The sequence below is a fragment of the Nipponia nippon genome, unplaced genomic scaffold (assembly GCF_047370975.1).
Source record: "Nipponia nippon isolate SJK-2023a ecotype South Korea unplaced genomic scaffold, ASM4737097v1 scaffold_4, whole genome shotgun sequence".
In the NCBI taxonomy this organism is placed as follows: domain Eukaryota; kingdom Metazoa; phylum Chordata; class Aves; order Pelecaniformes; family Threskiornithidae; genus Nipponia; species Nipponia nippon.
The window spans coordinates 74,998,453-75,017,625 of record NW_028262358.1 but is presented as its reverse complement, the minus strand read 5'-3'; the positions used below and the strand labels follow the sequence as shown (position 1 = coordinate 75,017,625).

At 36.0% G+C, this 19,173-nt stretch overlaps 1 protein-coding gene across 1 annotated transcript in view; it reads left to right on the top strand.

Moving 5' to 3' along the window:
• SLC16A10 (solute carrier family 16 member 10) overlaps positions 1-19,173 on the top strand; it is a 77,698-nt gene that overhangs the window by 31,471 nt on the left and 27,054 nt on the right. Inside the window, exons 2-3 of the mRNA XM_087775679.1 lie at positions 12,441-12,585; positions 16,000-16,438. Coding sequence (XP_087631805.1) covers positions 12,441-12,585; positions 16,000-16,438 — 584 coding nt within the window. The remainder of the gene's footprint in view (positions 1-12,440; positions 12,586-15,999; positions 16,439-19,173) is intronic.

Below are 19,173 nucleotides of genomic sequence, written 5' to 3'. Positions count from 1 at the left end.
TGTGCAAATGATTCCCTATTCTTATTAATCCTCTGAAAGGGACAATGCTTTAATCCATTTGTTTACTGTGCAAAAACTTACAGTACCCCTGTTATTCTCCTAAGTCTTCAGTATTTGAAGGGAAGAGAATGGGAGATATGGATGAAAGAAAATGTGATGCATGTAAATCCCCCTTTTTCCTCAGCCTATGAAAACAACATTTAATTCTTAGTGTCACTTAAATAGTCTAGTTTTGGACTTGTATTTCCGTTTGGCAGTGTATTTGTGATGACTGACAAATTTATATGAAAATATTGGGGGGGGGGAAGGTAAGCATTCTTTATGAAAGATAGGCATACTGAACTTCTTATTTGTCACCTCACTTTACCTTAAGGTTGCTTCTTTTGAAGTCCAGTGTAGTTTTCCACATAACTTACAGCACAAAATAGTGTTACAATTGCAAAGACAATTTTGCTGTTTAGTTCAATGTTTGTACTCGTAACACTACATGCAGGCACATGCCCTGAACACTTGTCTGTTTTTTGGATTGAAATGTCCTGTTTCAAAATATACACTTCTGTTTCTATATAAATGCAGATTCTTCCCCTCTGAAGCAGATGCCAGTTCAACAATCAGATCTTACCTTGAAAAATGTTTACTACTTACAGCATCTAAATGATTTGTCCTAAAATCACTTGTTCTTCTGTTTTATTTGCTCTGTGTAATAGTATTCTGGGTTTGGTTAGTGTACTTTTTTCTTTATGGTAAATAGTCTGTACTTTGCTGAAAATGGGGACTTGTAGTTTGCCTATAAAGCCCTAAATGTGATGCTCTTAATGACTGTTTTGGGGTGGATAGTGGGAAATGGTGGTTTGTAACATCAGGGGATCTTTTAGGTAACACTTTGAGCCTTGAAGATATGGATTTAAGACCCCAATTAAGTTTGATTATTCCGTAGGGACCTACAGCACATAAGGGGAATATACGTTGATGTAATCAGAGAACACATGCTATTATAATCTGTCCTGAGGATGCTCATGAAGTTACTGAGATGTGATGGGGTCTCTTAACTGATTGCAATGGATTCAGAAGGATCTTTGCATGTGAAAAGTCAGGGTTAGTTTGTGAGCTGCTTGATGCCAAGCTACACTCCTGAACTCCAAATAGAGTACCAGACTGACTTGTGAAGTAAGATTTCTTTATCTTGTCTGTTATCTTCATGGTCTCACAAGGACTTCTGATGCTGTAGAAATGGAATGTATCCTTGTGCCATTTAAAAGGCAACCTTGATTTGCAGGTCTTGCCCCAGTGCAAGTGAGGTGAGGGAAAGGGAGAAGACTAGTAGCTCCATTAAGAGCTTAGAAGTTTGGGTAGTGAGTCTAATCTATGCTGTAGCTCTAAAATATGAGACCATTGTATGACATGTTTGGTTGCAGATACGTTTGGAATGTGTGTAGCTGTTGGTTGTGAGAGCAGTTAGGTTTAAAGCTTTCTGGCAAATCAGGCTGTCGTCTTTGAAGTTAACAGCTAATACTTTCTTATGCTGAACGTTACTGGTCCTAAATCAAAACAGGACATGATCCTTGGGGTTCAACTGTTGGGTATTTAAAAAAAAAAAAAAGAAACCAATGCTAATTTGGGGGGAGGGAAACAAAGAGGAAAAACATGCCTGGAAATCAGATCTGGAATTCAATTTTTTTAAGCCATTAGTTAAAAATGTGATTACATTGTGCTTTGAAAACTGTCTCAGACAGTCAGCAGAAAACATTCCTCTGACTTCTAAAAGGGAAAACAAGTGATTACAGCCATTTCTTATTGATTTGTTCCTTGTTTATTCTTCTTCCCACAGCATTTTCAGACTTTAAGTGTCAAAGGTCAAGCTCAGTTTGCCATGAAATCAAATGCACGTGTTTTTCTGTTAATGATTGACTTCAGCCTTCCTTTAAAGGTTCCTGAAGGCTTAATACTTATCTCTGCCAGCAATATTTTGCCTAACAGTGCACTTTTCACTTTTGAGCTGTTTTAGATTTTACTAACTTAAGCATTTGTTTGTTTTCCTCTAACTTTTTAAACTACATAGAAGATCTGCAGTGTCTCTAGTAGTAAAAGTTGTTTGCCTATAAGAGCATGTTTTTTTTAACTGTTTCAGGTTCCTATTTTGCGCCTAGGAGTTTGAAGAAAATGTCATGATCAGTTTCCCATGATACTTGCTTTGGATTCACTGTTACTATCTGGTTTTTTTATTTGTTAAAGGGGAAACCAACAAGCAAAAAAGCCCTCAAAACTCTGCCTAAGCTTGTGTTATTATAGCGAGTGTAAATTAGATGGTAGTTAAGTAATCAGCTAGTTGCGGTGATATGGGCTGTTTTGTCAGTGCATGAATACCCATTTTTCTGACTTTTCTGTTTTCCTGCTGCTTATGCTCCTGAGGACTTGGTCTCAGTAGAAATTCTGATCTTGTGTTTTCATTACTTATGAAGGCAGAGGGTGAAACTTGTCTAGTCCTATTCTTGTAAATGGCAAGCTTGGGGAGGGTCACTGTATTAAGGATATACGTGAATCTCTTCTGGCACTTGGTCTTTCATCTCTGCCACGCATCATGTCAGAGAACACTTACGGTGTATAAAGCCTTGGAAGAAATGAGTGTATGTTCTGACTTGATATAATGTTTGTTTTTGTTTCTTACTCCTACTATATGAACTTATTTTGCTAATTTGACAACATATTGGCAAGTTTAACTTCTTTCCACCTTGTTGCCTCAAGATCAAAATGGTACATGCAAACCTGAAGTAGTGTTTTGGACTCTCACAAGGCATATATACTGAAGAGATGCTATGCATAAGCACAGGAACGCTTACAGCTATTTGTAAATCTGAGTTCAATCTTTTCATTCAGAATAAACTAATTCAAACTGCCTGATAATGACTTCATGTCTGCTGAAAACAGTTATGCTTTCATGCTTGTGATACGGAAACAGGGTGTCTGTTCAAAGATCCCTTTACTGGGATCCAGTGGGTCATATTTAGTTCTTGGTTTCCAACTCATTGTAACTACCAGTATCTTCCAGTAATAAGGTTATTCAATAAAAGACTTGTTTCTCAGGGACAAGAAAAAAAAAGAGTGGGGAAAAAACAATGTCTTGTATTCCTACCAGATACTTCCACTAGTTCCTGGTTCATAAATCCTTGTGTATTGGCCATGATCTCTTTGTGTGTGTTGTGGAAATCTGGTTAAATCCTTTATATATAATTAGGATTCTTAAAGCCTGTTCAAGATAGCTTTGGTGTCCAAAAGAGATGGTGTTTCCTTGCACTAAATTCTCTTTGCCCCAAATACTTTAGAATTTTCATTTAAATTGGCCTTTAATTTTTTTTAATATTGCTTTAAGGGAGAGCCTAGCTCAGACATCTGCAAACTATACACTTGAAAGTAAGCAAACTGAAAGCTGTAGCCATGTAACCTGAGTTCAAAATATAGGATACTTCCTGTGGCAGCATTAGGTCATACATTTATTTTTAGTCCTTAAACACATACTTTCTCTAATGGGATCAGCAGATCTCTTTTGAACAGAACAAGCAGTGCACTTTTTTGACAGTAGGAATTCTAAATGTGACAGTACATGCGTTTCAACATCCACTTTCCTTTTCCACTGACATACTGTTCTGTGGTCTTTGGATTGCTCAGTAATGGGAACAGCTAGGTAGAAATTCAGTTGCTCTCCCTTTTGCACCCACAACTAATGAAATTCCTCAGATTTCATGAGAAGCTACTGAGCAGTCTTTGAAACAACTTTCACAGGCATGTGTAAGCAAGGCATGTAGCACAAGGCATTTGACGTTGTCTTTGGGTAGTGATAGGTTGGATAAAAATAGGGTTGGCAGTTTCCAGGAGGCTGACCTACAGAGGCTTTCTGTGGACACAGGAGGTTATTCTGATATTTGCTGGGTCTAATGGTTCTGTTGCTCTGTTGGTTACCTAACATCTGTTGAACAATTCCCTCTTTTGGAAATTTCCCCAGAGAAAGAAAAATAGATAATGGATAAAAGAGAATGTATCTGGAGTGCCTTAGGCAAAGGGTAGCTCCATGCTTCTGGGCACAGGCAACAAGAATCAAACAATATTGATGGAAAGAGTGCATTAGTAGGGCGGAGATACAGTAGTTCTAAGCAATGAAGCTTATATCTATAATGCTAGCAATAGGTTTCATGAGATCTATTTATAAGGACCTACTTGGCTTAGAATTCAAGGATACCTCCGCTCCTTCCCATTTCCTAAGGAAAAAAAAAAGGGTTTTAATCTTATGGCTTAGTTCTATTTTTTTTTTCTCTTACCTGAAAGAGTTTTTAAATCTTTCTAAGATTCACAAACAAGGGATTGGTGGTTGGCCTAATATTGCCAACTTAAAATTTTTTTTCTGAAGAGCTGCTAATGTTCAACATGATTTTCAGTATCCAGTTTTTCAAGAAGCAGGTGTTTAGAACAGTATTCTTCCATAAATTATAGTGTCTTAGAATAGCTTGAGTTGGAAGAGGCTCTGGTTATCTGGTCTGACACCCCTCACTCAAAGCAGGGCTGAATTAAAAATACATTGAACTTCTGAGTTAGATCAGGTTGTTCACAGCCTTGTCCAGTCCAATTTTCAATATATCCGAGAATGGAAATTCCACATCTTTTCTGGACCACACATTCTGGTGTTTGACTACCTTCATGGTGAAAAATTGTTTCATAACCTCTAATTGGAATATCCTTTATTGCAGTTCCAGTTGTTTTGTCCTGTCACTGTGCACCACTGAAAAGAGACTAGCTCTATATTCTGTAGTACTCACCTGTTTATATATCTGGAGGCACGAGCTAGATTCCTTTTGAGCTGCTGGTCTTCTCATCTGCAGGCTGAACAAATTCGAACTTTGTAGCCCGTTCTCATAGGTGAGCATGTTGGTGGCTGGCTGTTAGACTTGCTGAGTTCTTGTGTTATTGCTGAGTGATTAGTATGGCAGATTAAATTCAGTGTACATATGTATCTCATGGGGAGAAATATAATTCAAATACATGCTGAAAAAATGCCTCTACATCAGTCATCATTAGCAGAATAAGGTCATGGATAGTTTTCTAAACATCTTTACTCTGAAGCAGTTGCAATGCTTTAAAAAAAAAAGAGGGGCAGGGGAAAGGAAGGACAATTAGGAGATAGAGAATGAAAAAAAAGTTATGTTAGCACAGAGACTTATTGTTTGTTCTATATAAATACTGTATGCAGTTCTGACTACCCTGTCTCAGAAATAGTATGATACAATTAGACTCAATATAAGGGGGGGGGGAAGAGGGAAAAGTATATTTTCTGTACAAAGACATGCTAAGTCAAAAAGATGCTTCATTTTGGAGAATAAACTCGTATGAACAGATCTGATAAAGGCATATAAAATCATAGATTGCAAGAGGAAATTTAGCAGGGTTGATTGGTTCATATTTCTTACAGCAGAGGAATTAAAATATGAGCAGGTTCAAAACAAAGGGGGAGTTTATTTTTTATGTGGTGCTAATGCCTGAGCATGTTCTGTAACTGATTACAATAAAACGCAGTGAAGCCAAAGTAATATTGATGGAACTAAATGTCCTTGAAGAATGGTTAGATGCAACTTTCTGCTTAGGAGGTTTCTAAGCTGCTTATTGCTGGATTTTGGGAGGGCATAGCCAGGGAAAAAGCATTGCAGGATGCTAGCCTATTTTCAAATGTTCTTTGTCTAAGTATTTTGTGGTGGACAGAAACAGGATACTGGCCTAAATCAGACTTTGATCTACACCGTACTGCAATTATTTTGTTCCTAAAAAATGCCATGTAAATGTGACTATGCAGGCAAGGAATTATTAATGCTAGCTGGAGACGAGCAAATTATCTCCAGAAATAACTTTGAACAACCACTTCTGTTTCCTCCAAAACAGGATCTCTCAAACTCCTGAGCTACACTCATAACAAATCTTCTTATGGAAGCCAGTCTTCTGCTTTGCTGAAGAGAATAGTCTTGGATGTAAATGGCCATAATAGAAGTGGAGGTCCTTCACACAGCCCGTAGTTGAGTTATGGAGCAGTTTGCTGTAAGATGCTGTGGATGCTTAAAATGTATAAGTGTTCCAAGAGAGGATGGCAGTTCATGGAGGAGGAATTGATAGAATATTGATAAATACACTGGAAAAAAAAGTAATGTCCAAATTTGTTTAGAAGGAAAAAAACCAACTGGCTTAGGAAGTTCCTCAGCTGTTAATGGTGTGAGGCTGGGAGAGTACATACAGGCTTCGTAATTCCTGCATAAATCCTAACTAATAACTTAATGGAAGCATGAAGATTTTCACATTGTAAATATTGTCCTTCCCTTTTCTCCAAGTATTTTAGAAAACACAAGGAAAACCCTCCTAAATATTATTAAAGTTGAGCTTTCAGAAGTTACTAAGTGCTATTATTTAAGCAGTTACATTAACTCTGCATTATGATTTTATTGTAATATGCTACTTCTACATAAACCTTTTCAATGTGAGACAATGAAACATTTTTAAACATCTGCCATTCATGTAACTTGTCCTATATTGTTTATTTTACACAATCATTTAAAAATAATTTATTTCTTAGAAATCTGCTTTGTAGAGTACTTTCCACAAAACAAGAATTTCACACACTTTCAGTATGAGAAGTATTATTTCCATCTTATAAATCAAGAGATTGAAGCAGTTTGTCTCTGATTCTGTACTTTCTGTTCATTATGAGTTAGCGCAGTAATTTCTCATTATCCAGCATCATTATAGCTTGTACTTAAAAGTATTAGCAGTGTCGCATGGCCTGAACTACTGTACTTGTTACATAATGAGATGGTGGGAGAACTGATTTTTGGGAAGGATGTCTGACAGTGAGCAAAGGTACTGGTTTAGGGGATGGGTAGCCAGTCTATTTTGCAAGTGTTTAAAAAACAGTGTAGCTATAGGTCTTTGCCCATGAGAATCTGTTATATTAAATGGAGAAAGTTTGCTCTCACTTTCCACAGTCTGTGCTTCTGTCTTAGTATGTGTAGTGACAAACAGATTATTCTGGAAGCTATCCAGTGAAGTGTAATTTTACTGCTGTCTTGGTTTGCTGCATGAGCTACACATACATCCTCCTTTTTTTTTTTTAATGTGGAGAAACAAAATATTTTTGAGTTGATTTTTGAATCCTCAATTTAAATATTCTTCTCTTCACTTGCCTCATATCACTTGTCTTCCAGACAGTAGCTTTTTGTTCCCTGTTTCAACCAGAAAAATCTCAGGGGAAGATATTAAAAAAAAAAATATTGAAGTTCACTAAAGAATGAAGGGTGTTATTACTGTGTTAAGCCAACCACTTGAAAGACACTTGTGAGGATAAAACTAATAAGGTTCTTATTGTAATGCATAGAAAAATTTTGATTGTAAAGAAGAATGCTTTGGATGAGTAGCCTTTATTTGAATTTATGCATGATAAAGCATTCCAATGCGCCATGGTATTAATGCTTGCTTTCTTTTCTGTTGTCTCGTAAGTCCTAGTGCTTGAGTCTAAACAAGGAACTGAAACATTTAACAGCTTGGTTCATAGCTTGGTAGATAGATAAATATGTATTACGTAATCTAGCTGTGATGATGGGAATGATTTTGTGAATGCTCAGATATTAGATACTATATTCATAGCTGAAGACAAAAGACACTTTAAAATAAGGCTGATTTTTAAAAACTCATGGTAAAACAGCAGCTTTTGTGGAGTATGTGCCATAGTTTCATTGCTATAGGCTTTTGAACAGAGGAAATAATTAGAGAAATATGAGACATACTCAGATTATAGCTGAAGTGCATACATTTGTAGTGAACTGATAAGAAAAGAACATGTAGCTGTGACACTTCATTTTGGAATAATTTTAGTTATAATAAAGTTTGGGTTTTTGTAATCTATTATGTGTTTCAATGGCACAGAAACAGACTTTTCAGCGTAGATGCTACCAATAAGCTCTCTGGTCTGATATTTTTATCTTAGGGATAACTTCTGTTACATCTTCTAGGGAAGCTTGGGAATTGGTTATTCTGCAATTACATGTTTTCAGGAGCTAATTCTTAAATTCTAGTGCCTTAAGGGAGGTTTAAGTCCTTAAAGTAGGAATAGCTTTTCTTCTATGGCAATCAAAATGTTTTGTGTATGGATATGAATGCAGTTATATGTAGCAATTAGGTGCTGTATTAGTATCGGAATTAGCAGCTCTGGAATATAGCCAGCTTGTGGCCAGGAAAGTGGCCAATAGCCTGGAGGAAAAATGTTTTCATATGTAATGAGAGCTCTCTAAAGCAGTTATTATTCTGGCAAGCTGCATCTGTAATTTTTCATATTACTTATTTGGGACAGTTGTTGTAATTTCTATTTAAAAAATGTGGAAGACAATTCATTGTACCTTTTTCATACTGAGGGGAAAAAGTGTAAGAATGCTTGAAAACTTACTTGAGCAAAGTGAAATAAAAAATTACTTGGATCTATTGGATATATCTTATAGCCATCGGTTTCTTTATAGGATCAAGATATTGCAACAAGAATTTTTTGCCTTAAGGAAATGAAGAATTTACACATGTGCTGTTCTGTTTATATCTTGATTCTTTTTGGTGCTAGGTTTCTTCACAAAGCATGAATACAGTAAATTTTCTTGAACTATATACATACATGTGAAGTTAAACTTCAAGAACATTCTCTTAATTGAATAATAAAGCTGTTCATACAAGACATGCCAACAATATCTTTAAGTTACATTTCTGCAGGACCCAAGACCCTCATATTAACTTAAAGTTGTAATTTAAAGGGCCTCAGTTTCCATTAGGTAGATAAGTGGTAAAGCATGGGCTCCCACTTCTGCAGTTTAATCGCAGTGCCGTTCTGAAACGCTTCAGATAAGGCTGCTGTCCTTCCTCTTAACTGTCTGTTGTGTTGAAAATCAGTGGGAACCTTTCTTCTCTTTTAGGCTTTGCTTGTCATTGCTGTAACAAAAAAGAGAGAATCAAGTGAAAGAAAGGCAGATTTCTTTCATTAGTACCTGGAAGCATGAAGAGACAAAGTCAGCATGTTGTTAACTGAATGTAATTTGAGCTGAATATTTTCACTTCAGGCTTTTATATTCCAATTATTTTATCAGTCGTATAAGACATTAACAAGTATTGTAAACTATTTGATTTCACTAAGGAGAATGCTAGTTAAATCACAGCCTGTGCTAACTGGAAATTAGGACTGCTGGACTTGTATCCGTGGCTCTGAAGTAATTTAGTCTGTGACTTCATGCAAGCTACTTAAACTCTGTTTCAGTTGCCCAGTTTCTTTACCTATGTACCTGTCCATGTGAGATTGGATTCTCATAACCAGTAATCTCTGGTGGGCTTGTCTAGCGCCACAGTTGCCTTTGTGTCTTCTCATACCTAGGCAGGAATGCTGACAGGAGGTTCAACCATTCCTTGGTACCTTCATACCACCGTGAACCTGATGACAGCGAGTCTTGTAATGCTCACTTCTCAAGATTTAGCTGCCTTTTCTCTTGGCCTTGCAGATACTGCAGGTGTCACGGGTGCTCTGTGATTCTTACTGCTGCCCTGCAAGTCATGCAGAGATACTGAGGACTGTGGTGGTGGAGCTACCATTTATTTGGGGAGGGGGGTGTGACAGGAAGCCATGGACATTCTGCCTGCTAGTGTCTGCAGTTTCCTTTGGACAGTAGCACTGCAGGCTCTATGTAGCTCACTCTGGGAAAGATAAGTAAAAAGATGAGGAGTCTTGTAGAAGTTGGATTTTTTAGAAGCTTCGCAACTGGCTGGTCTTCAGGCTGTATGAGAGTGTTTACTCCCTCTGACTCCTGTTTTACAAATTGTAGTTGGTATAATGTTGTCTTGCAACATCAGGAGCCATCTGGGCTGTAAAGTGGGACAGATCTCTTAAGTCATCTCTTGCCACACCCAAGGTGCCTTTGAGCCTTCCTTGACTGCAGAGGAAGAGAAAGGACAGACCTTTCATAAATTTGGTCTTTGCCTTTCAGTCAGTGTCACAGGGGCCTTGCTCTTCCTAGTCTTTTGTGCTCTCCCTTCATACGGCTCGTGTTTCTGCTGCAGAGGTGCGAGGCTGGCAGGGCTATCTTGTCTGGGTTCCTCATACCTGGGAAATACCTGTCCTGGTTTCAGCTGGGATAGAGTTAATTTTCTTCTTGGTAGCCGGTATGGGGCTGTGTTTTGGGTTTAGGATGAGAACAATGTTGATGATACACTGATGCTTTGGTTCTTGCTAAGTAGTGCTAAGCTGTTGCTAAGTGGCGCTCACACTGGTCAAGGACTTTTCAGCTTCCCATGCTCTGCCAGGTGTACAAGAAGCTGGGAGGGGGCACAGCCAGGACAGCTGACCCAGACTGGCCAAGGGGTCATACCACATGATGGTCATGGCCAGTATATAAACTGGGGGAGTTGGCCGGGGGAGGGGCAACGATCGCTGCTTGGGGGACCTGCTGGGCATCGGTCAGCGGGTGGTGAGCAATTGTACAGTATATCGCTTGCTTTGTATTACTATTGTACTATTATTATTTGGTTTTATTATTATTGTTATTATTACTATTACTACTGTTCTATTTTTATTTTACTTTAGTTATTAAACTGTTCTTATCTGAACGCATGAGTTTTCCCCTTTTGCCCTTCCGATTCTCTCCCTCATCCCACCGGTGAGGGTGTGAGCGAGCGGCTGCATGGTGCTTAGTTGCTAGCTGGGGTTAAACCACGACAATACCCATAAAAGTACCCCACTCCTCTTCAGACTGTGCCTTGCAACTCCATTATATTTATCACATGCTTTTTTAACCCCAGTAACACCCCCCCCCCCCGCCCCAAACAGTTAGGTCATGGTTCATTGAGATCATTGTTTGCCCTAAAATAAAGGTTTTATGTCATGTACTCTCATTTCTGTTTTTCTCTAGCCATCTGTTCTCTTTTGTCTTTCACTTACATTCTAAACTCTTTGAAGAAACAATTTTTTTTTTGTTTGCTTGTTTGTTTTGCTCTGTTTTCTTTAGTGCCTTGCACAATGAGGTCTTCATCAATGTGTAGAGCTTACTGGTGCTTTAACAACACTGCTTCTAAGTCTTGGCATTGATAGATAGACTTGCAAATATTTCTCGTTAGGTCTCTTGGTTATATTTTTTTTTTTCCCCCAGATAACTTTATTTGCCCTTATCACTGAATCACAATTGTTTATCTAACTGTGTCTTTAGGAAAGATATTCTAAATAAAATTCCAGTTACACAGATTTAAATCCATTCCAGGTTGAAACAGTTCTTTCATCTTCCGTACAATTCAAAAAGAAGTTACAATATTTTTTTTTTCCTATGCATCTTGCATCAGCAGCTTTTTCCACTACCTATTTAGACAATTTTTTTTTTCCCAAATAGATGGGGACATTTACCCACTTGAAGATATTTGTTGTAACTATTGTGCTACAGCAGCTTGATTTACCTTTATGCCCTGGGAGAACTGTTGGGTATAACATGAGTAACGCACGTTTGAAAGAACGATTAGATGACAGCAAGTAAATGATGTCGTTCTGAACACCCGTATGAAGTGAAGCAGAAAGCTGACTTCTAATTTAAAATGAATCAAATTCTCTTCTACCTAAGTAATTTGAAAATATTTTTGGTACACTTGGAATAAAAAACACACTTATGGCTGAAACTTTAGTGTACTCACCTAAACTGAATCTTAATGATCTAAAGACTCATTTATAAACAAAGTACAGTTTTAACAGTGTCTGTAAAGCTGGAGCAGTATCAGATGTAGTGACATTTTCCTATTCTATATGGAAATGGTTGTAGTAGCTCAAGTTCTTTTAGTTTAAAGTGAAATCATATTTCTAATGTGTGTATTACAGTATAAAAGCCTATTGTTCATTTAGTCATTATTAATGTTCAGTATGATCTAGATCTATGTAATTAAGTTAAAAATTGGTTAATTTTAATTTTTTTTCAGCAAACCTAGCTGTTTAAATTCATTAAAGTCTAGAATTAAATCAAGTGAAACGTGCTAATTGATGTCAGAATGGATATGGAGCCTTAAAGGTATCTTTAATGGCCTAGTCAGCAGTTTGAATACTAGGTTAGTTACTGGAGGAATAATTGTGTGGTTTGTTTTTTTTTTTTTTAAGGAAAAAAAAAAAAGTAAAAGTAATAACTTTGTAGCTAATTGCATTCCTTGAGCTGATAAAGTCTAAATTAGGTGGTTATGTAAATTGGTCAGGCTTTTTTACCATGTTAGCTAAATATATTTTAAAATTTAAATATTTTTAAAATAGTTATCCAGTTGTTACCCAACTTTTATCTAAGATTTTATGTTGCTGAACTAAAACAGATACTTGCTGAAATTTTTAAATCACTTGGTCTTCTAAAATGCTGTCTTTTTCTGTTTTGCAGCATGGGTCAGCTCTCTTTCTATGGGGATGGTCTTCTTCTGTTCTCCAATAGTCAGCATATTCACAGACATATTTGGTTGTCGAAAAGTAGCTGTTATTGGAGCTGCAGTAGGGTTTGCTGGACTCCTTTCAAGTTCTTTTGTGAGGTAAAAAATTCTTTTCTTTACATTAGAAGTATTTTATCAATTTTACAGTGTAGTGGTAATGCTGATCATACCAACAGAATACGAAGGAGTAAGCAGTGCTACTTTATATTATCTGTTAGAGCAGAAACCTTGTTTTATTTGTTTTTGTCTTTCTAACTGACTTGTGAAAACTCCAAGTGATACTTTCAACTTCAAAAGTAATTTTAAAAATATAATATAACCTCATAACAGCACTTCCTATTTAACAGGAACCACTATGTTTAAATGTATCAAAGCAAGACTAATGCTATAAGATCAACAGCATTGTCCTGGATAAACTTGTATATTTGCTTGATGTATGCTGTGTTTTAGCAGGTACATAAACATTGTTTGTTTTCCCCCACTGCCCCATCCCCTCAATTTGCTTTTCAAACACTGTTTTAATGTTGATAAATATACAGTAGGACCTCCAGGAAGGTGTTAATGTTGTAGTAAAATGTGATGTTTTCTTCTATTCTTACTGGTCCAATTGCCAAACACAGAGATAGTGAAACCCTTGCTATAATGACATATACTTAGGGCTTATTGGCTTTATTAAGAAAATCTCAGTTCTTTCTTGTGTTGTTGAGAAAACTTGAACAGTAGTCGAAGTTTTTCTCCAGATTACACTTCATTTTGTACATTTCTGTAACTCTTGCAGAATAATTCCTAAGGAGTTCAAGAGCAGCTGATTTCTTGGACATGCCCTGTAGAAGATGAGGAAACAGGAAATTTACTCACTTATTCTAGTCATCAGCAGAAATTGGTTAGTGAAGATAGGGTAAAAAGTAGCAGGAAAATAAGCTACAGTTACCTCTAGTTCTCAGTCTGCTTTTTCCCCCCACTCTTAGCAGAAAAAGTACAGGAACAATCAAAAGCAAAATCCAGGAGAGGTTTCCTACATCGATGAAAATCTATCTATACAGACAGGCTTCTGAAAATGTTTTCTATCCCTGTACTCTGAACCAGATAGATGTGAGCTGGCTGTGATCTGGATGGACAACTAGCCATGCTGTGTGGCACTGTGCCTGAGCTAATAGGTCTAGTTTGGGCATATGTCCCCTAATATGAAAACATATCCACAAATGTACAGGAAGAGAAGACAAATAGTTCTGTCTTAGGTACCGAGACTAGTGTTTATATTTATTCTTGGAATAAGTTATATTTATGGGAAAAAGAAAGCTTTGTTTTCTTGTTACATGAGCAAGTTTGATTTTTATTTTATTTTTTGGTTAATCCAAGTGCAAATATTTTGATTAATTCATTTTATTAAAGCAAACAAACAAAAAACCCACTTCCTGATATGTTTTAAACAGCTTGTTACCACAGATGAGGTAAAAATTAAAAGAATACATCTTGGAAAAGTCTTTCTTCCTCCTTGCTTACCAGTAGTGTGTTAAGTGATGAATACTACAACAGTCTCGTTATTATAAATTAAACCTCTTGATAAAGGAAAGATGTTTTCTTCCTTTGAACAAAATGCTATCATCCCTGTATTACCCTGACATCCAATGGAACAAGGGCACAGAAGAGGCATGCAAAAGGAAGTTATTTTGTAAAGGTTTTAAAAAATACGTAGCTTATTTGAATTTTGTTTTAGAATTTGAGGAGCACTTTGAAAGGAGAGGTGAATTCTTGTTAGAGCACATGCCATGTTAACGTGCATTCTCTGTGTTTCATTGTTACTTACACTAAAATGATTTATGCCTATGATGTTATCAGTTAATTGAGGGATTACAGTTCAGAGATAGAAGTCAAGGTTCTAAAAGTAAAATATGGTACAGTAGATAAATGTAAATATGACTTACTGCTTTTGTTACATACTGATTTCTTAATATAAATTTTATCTCTTAGGAAGCTGAGATGTAAGAGTATTTGTAATGCAGGAAAATATTTTACTATGTCATGCTGCAAACTCTTTGAATGGAAGCAGAAGTTCTCTGTCCTTACTGTATTACATTCCTACTTTCACTTCATAATTTCTGTTTTTATTTTTCCTGGTTATTTTCCGTTGATAAAGATAATTGGTCTTTCCCTGTTATGTTGTTTTGACTGGCTTACCTTGTATATAATCAGTTTTAGGAACTGATAGTTTAATGTAGAAAGCAACAATATTATGTTACAAAAATATTCTTTCACAATAATACACAAAACCAGAGTTCCTGGTGTCAGACCTTTGTTAGTCAAATACTATTTTCTAAGAATTTCTATAATTGCATGGGAAGCTTGTGGAGTGTATTTTGGTATAGAGGGATGCTGGTAGGTAACATCCTACAACAAAAAGCACTACATAAAGCATTCATAGACCTTAAAAAAAAAAAGTTAATATATTGGGTAACAGGTTAAATGGTTTTCTATAACTGCTTTAAAAGCAGGTGTTAGCTGATAGAAAAGAGCCCATGGTTCATTGAAAACATAGTATTAAAAAAAAGTCATCATGTGCCACCTCAGAAATCTTGTATAAAAACACTTCTCACACATTGCCTCCTTCATCTAAATGTAAAAAATATTTCTGTTGACTTATTAATACTATAATACTAATTTAATTAATTATACTAACACTGCTACAATTTCTTGCACAAAGGTACCTTTTAATGTCACACGTCTGCCTGTGATCTAATACAATGGCTCTGCTTCATTTCAGTTGTATAGTAGATGGTAATGGTGAAGAACCTTGTAATAAAGATCCTCCTTAATATGAGCTGAATGTTTCATTCTTTATTAATGTTTTTTTTTCCTATTTTTTCTTAGCATATCCAATATCTGGATCAAAACACTGAATTTAGAATATTTAATAAAAAGGGGATTATTTGTCTAAAAAAAATACCTAAAGTCTATCATTTGCTATAATGTATTATACTGTCAAATTTTAGTCCTATTTTTGTTTTGTTTTTCATTATTAATGATGTTTACTACTTTTGCTGTTGTATTTTCACAATAAACTATGTAAATACTTGGTTTTTCTGGGTTCATGAGGAGTGTTCAGTATTATGTTTGAACCGTTAGCACAGTGAAGAAATGTGTAAATGAAAGCAATTCGTTTTTTTCTTTTCCAAAGAAAATTATAAACCCAGCAATGGTTGAACTTACATTTGGTGAATTCACTCTCACTTTGAAACTTTCTTTTAGTCAGAGTATTTGGTGTAATGATACTTAAATATAATTTTGCTTTTTTACCTGTTCAGTGAATTCTATGAAATTTTCAGTGATAGAAAATAGAATAATTGCTGAATTAAGCTGACACAGTGTATATCAACTACAAGTGCATACAAACTCTTAACTCACTTCTGTAAATATGTCAACTCATTGAAAAACTGCTTTGCAGATGGTAGGTGAATGTGAGCACACAATGTTGTACAAAAGACTAATGATTTTTTCTTTTTTCTTTTGATACAGCACTATTGAACCTCTATATTTCACCTACGGAGTCTTATTTGCCTGTGGCTGCTCATTTGCGTACCAGCCATCCTTGGTCATTCTTGGGCAGTATTTCAAGAAACGCCTTGGACTAGTGAATGGCATTGTCACTGCAGGCAGCAGCTTGTTCACTGTGTCACTGCCCTTCCTCTTGAGAGTTTTGATCGATTCTGTTGGCCTATACAACACCTTGCGGGTCCTGTGCATCCTTATGTTTGTTCTGTTCCTGGCTGGCTTTACGTACAAACCCCTCGTTTCCAACACCAAAGACAAGGAGGGAGGAAAGAAGGGAAAGTTCAGATTTCCTTCTGAAAAAAAGATTTGCAATTTCTCCGTTTTCAAAGTTCCCAGTTACCGAATCTGGGCTTTTGGGATCCCAGCTGCACTTTTCGGATACTTTGTGCCTTATGTTCACTTGGTAAGTGCATGTTTCTTCCTACATATGATGTATTCAAAACTACAGCTATTTCTCTTTGTGTTACAGACTAAGAAAACGATTGGTGATAGGAAGCAATATTTAAAGTGCAAGTTGTGTTGGGGAGGAACATGAAATTAATTTTGATGTTGTCTGTGATTAAGAGGGCTCTAATCAGAACTGTTAGTTGAGGCAGTTAGAATTCTAGGTCCTTGTTCTCAGTCTAAGGTTTAAAATACTTTAACTATGAAAAGAGGCATTTGAAAAGTATTCTGTACTATTCCAAAGAGAATTCTTTATTTTGGTACTCAGCTGCATACATTGCCAATGATACTTGTGCGTTTCAGAGGAATAATGGAAGAAGTAAATAGCAGAAAATGGGTAAAACCTCTAATTTTTGTTCCGTTAAATTGAGGTATGTTTTAAAATGTGCATTTTTAAGGTATATTTTATGGACCATTTTCCAGGTTTATTCAAAGCAAAATGCTTGGATTTTTCTGTCTCTCAAACTTTAGTGCTATAGTGGTAAACTACAAAGCTAATATGGCTGATCCTGTTATTCAGTGCTCCTAGCTGCCAATTCAGCTGATTTTTATTGCTGTCTACAGTAACTGGTAGAGCTTTAGCTTCTGATGATGGGGAAGCTGTCAATCAGCTATTTCTTATACATGTACTAAAAGTTAATTTGTTTCCCTAGCAGATTTTTTTTTCTGTAGTAAACTGTTAATCTTAAGAAATTTTGATGCAACTGGGAGATGCATTACATGAAATGTATCTGGCTGGCACTCATTGCACTACTTACTTAAACGGTGACTTATTTTTCAACGGCTTCCTGGTGGTGCTGTCTAAACTGAAGTGGTGCAAACCAAAAGGCTTAAAACGGAAAGGGGGAAAACAAGCCCACAGCCTGCAACGGGATGGTCTATTTAGACCATTACACATCCTCATATTCAAGAATATTTGATAAACAGCATGGACTAGTAGTGCTAGTACCCACTATGAAAACAGAAGGATCATATTAATATTTATTATTCAACCATGATAGAACGGTAAGATTAATAATAATAAATGTCCTGAATTCTGTCAGAAAGCTTCAACTTCTTAAAAGCCCGTGGATTTGTATGCAATATAGCAAGTGGTGTCACTGCTTTCTAGTAATACACTGGTTAGATTACTGACTCTGCCTCAGGTATTTATTTTAAAAATTACCTTAGAGTGGGGGCTGGTTTGTTTTTGAGCAGTCATAAACTGACTTTTATTCATGGCTAGTTCTTCTTACTTAGTTTTTAATCATGTAGATCTTATTCTGTAACACTTAATTAGACGATTTCAAAGGACCGTACAATCAGATGACTAAGCTATTGTGACACCATATCCTATTCCCCATAAGTTTTGTAGAAATGTGTTGAAATAAAACAGTGTTCAGAGGAGTAGAAGGGAAGTGTTGTAGGGCAAGCTATTGGATAGATCATAAATGACCGTTAACACAGAGAACTGAAGAATAAGGCTATATAAGCAGTTACACAGAACCTCTAAAATACATTTATTTAACAAAAAGCTTGCAATTTTTTACCAAGACGCTTGTACAAATGTGTCTTGTTTCTAGATAGGACTAAAGCTGCTGGTTGACTTGTAGAGGACAAAACACTTTGTATCTTTTTTATGATATAATTTTTCTTTTTATAGCATGCTTTCACTCCTGTTGAGTGCTTTTTTTTCCCCCATATCAGATTGGCACAAATTCTGATTGTGAAATACAGCTCTAGTACAGGAAAACAACTTGATCAAGGCTGTTTCTAATATAATGTTTTATAACGCTATAAAACTATTCCAAGTGCAGTTAGAATCTAATATTTTAGATTACCTCAAAATTATACTGAGAGATTTAAATTCCAGGTGTTTTTTTTTTGCACAGAGTTTCAGAGGAACTATGAAGCTTAACTATTTATAACATAAAATCTTCAATGGTAGTCAGTTTGCTTTGTATGCCACTTCCAAGAGGGGAAGCTTCACCAGCTCCTAGGAACTCTTCATTGATAAGTTTTATTATCAAAACCCGCTCCTGAAACCCACAAGTTTTTGTTTTAATTTACTTGTCTCTAAATATTCCATTTTACTGAGTAATTATCTGCTCCTCCTGTAAAACAGAGAGGAAAATCATCTTAAACAATGTAATCTTAAACAATTAAACAATTTTAAACAAGAAGCTTAGCTTTCATTCTTGGCTTTGCAGATAGCATTGAGTGGAAAATAGCTTGATTTTTATCTTTATTCTTTTAAAACATTTGATTATTTATGATTCAGATTTCTATCCAAAATTTAATGTAGGTACTTTTCGATATACTTGAAGAATCTACGGAGGATTGAGGTACTACTTAACTTGTGTTATGTACCCAGGACTCTTGACCATACTCTGAAATATTTAAGGCCTAAACCAAACTTTGATCAGTGAGTATGATAGGGATGGTAAGAAACAGTATGAACTGGAATCAAATTTCATGTGTTTATACTGATAAAGAAACTATGTAGGTACATCAATGTCAGATTTCTGTTTGCTTATGTATATGGTCCAGTAAGTACTATGTAAGTCCTCACTAATCTTTCAGAAAGCTTGACATACAAATAGTTTAATAAAATAATCCCTAGCTTTACTGAGGTCAAAATAGAAAATTAAAACTTGAATTTCATAAATAGCAGTATTTCCACTTCCAGACTGTATAAGATTCTTTTTTCTAACC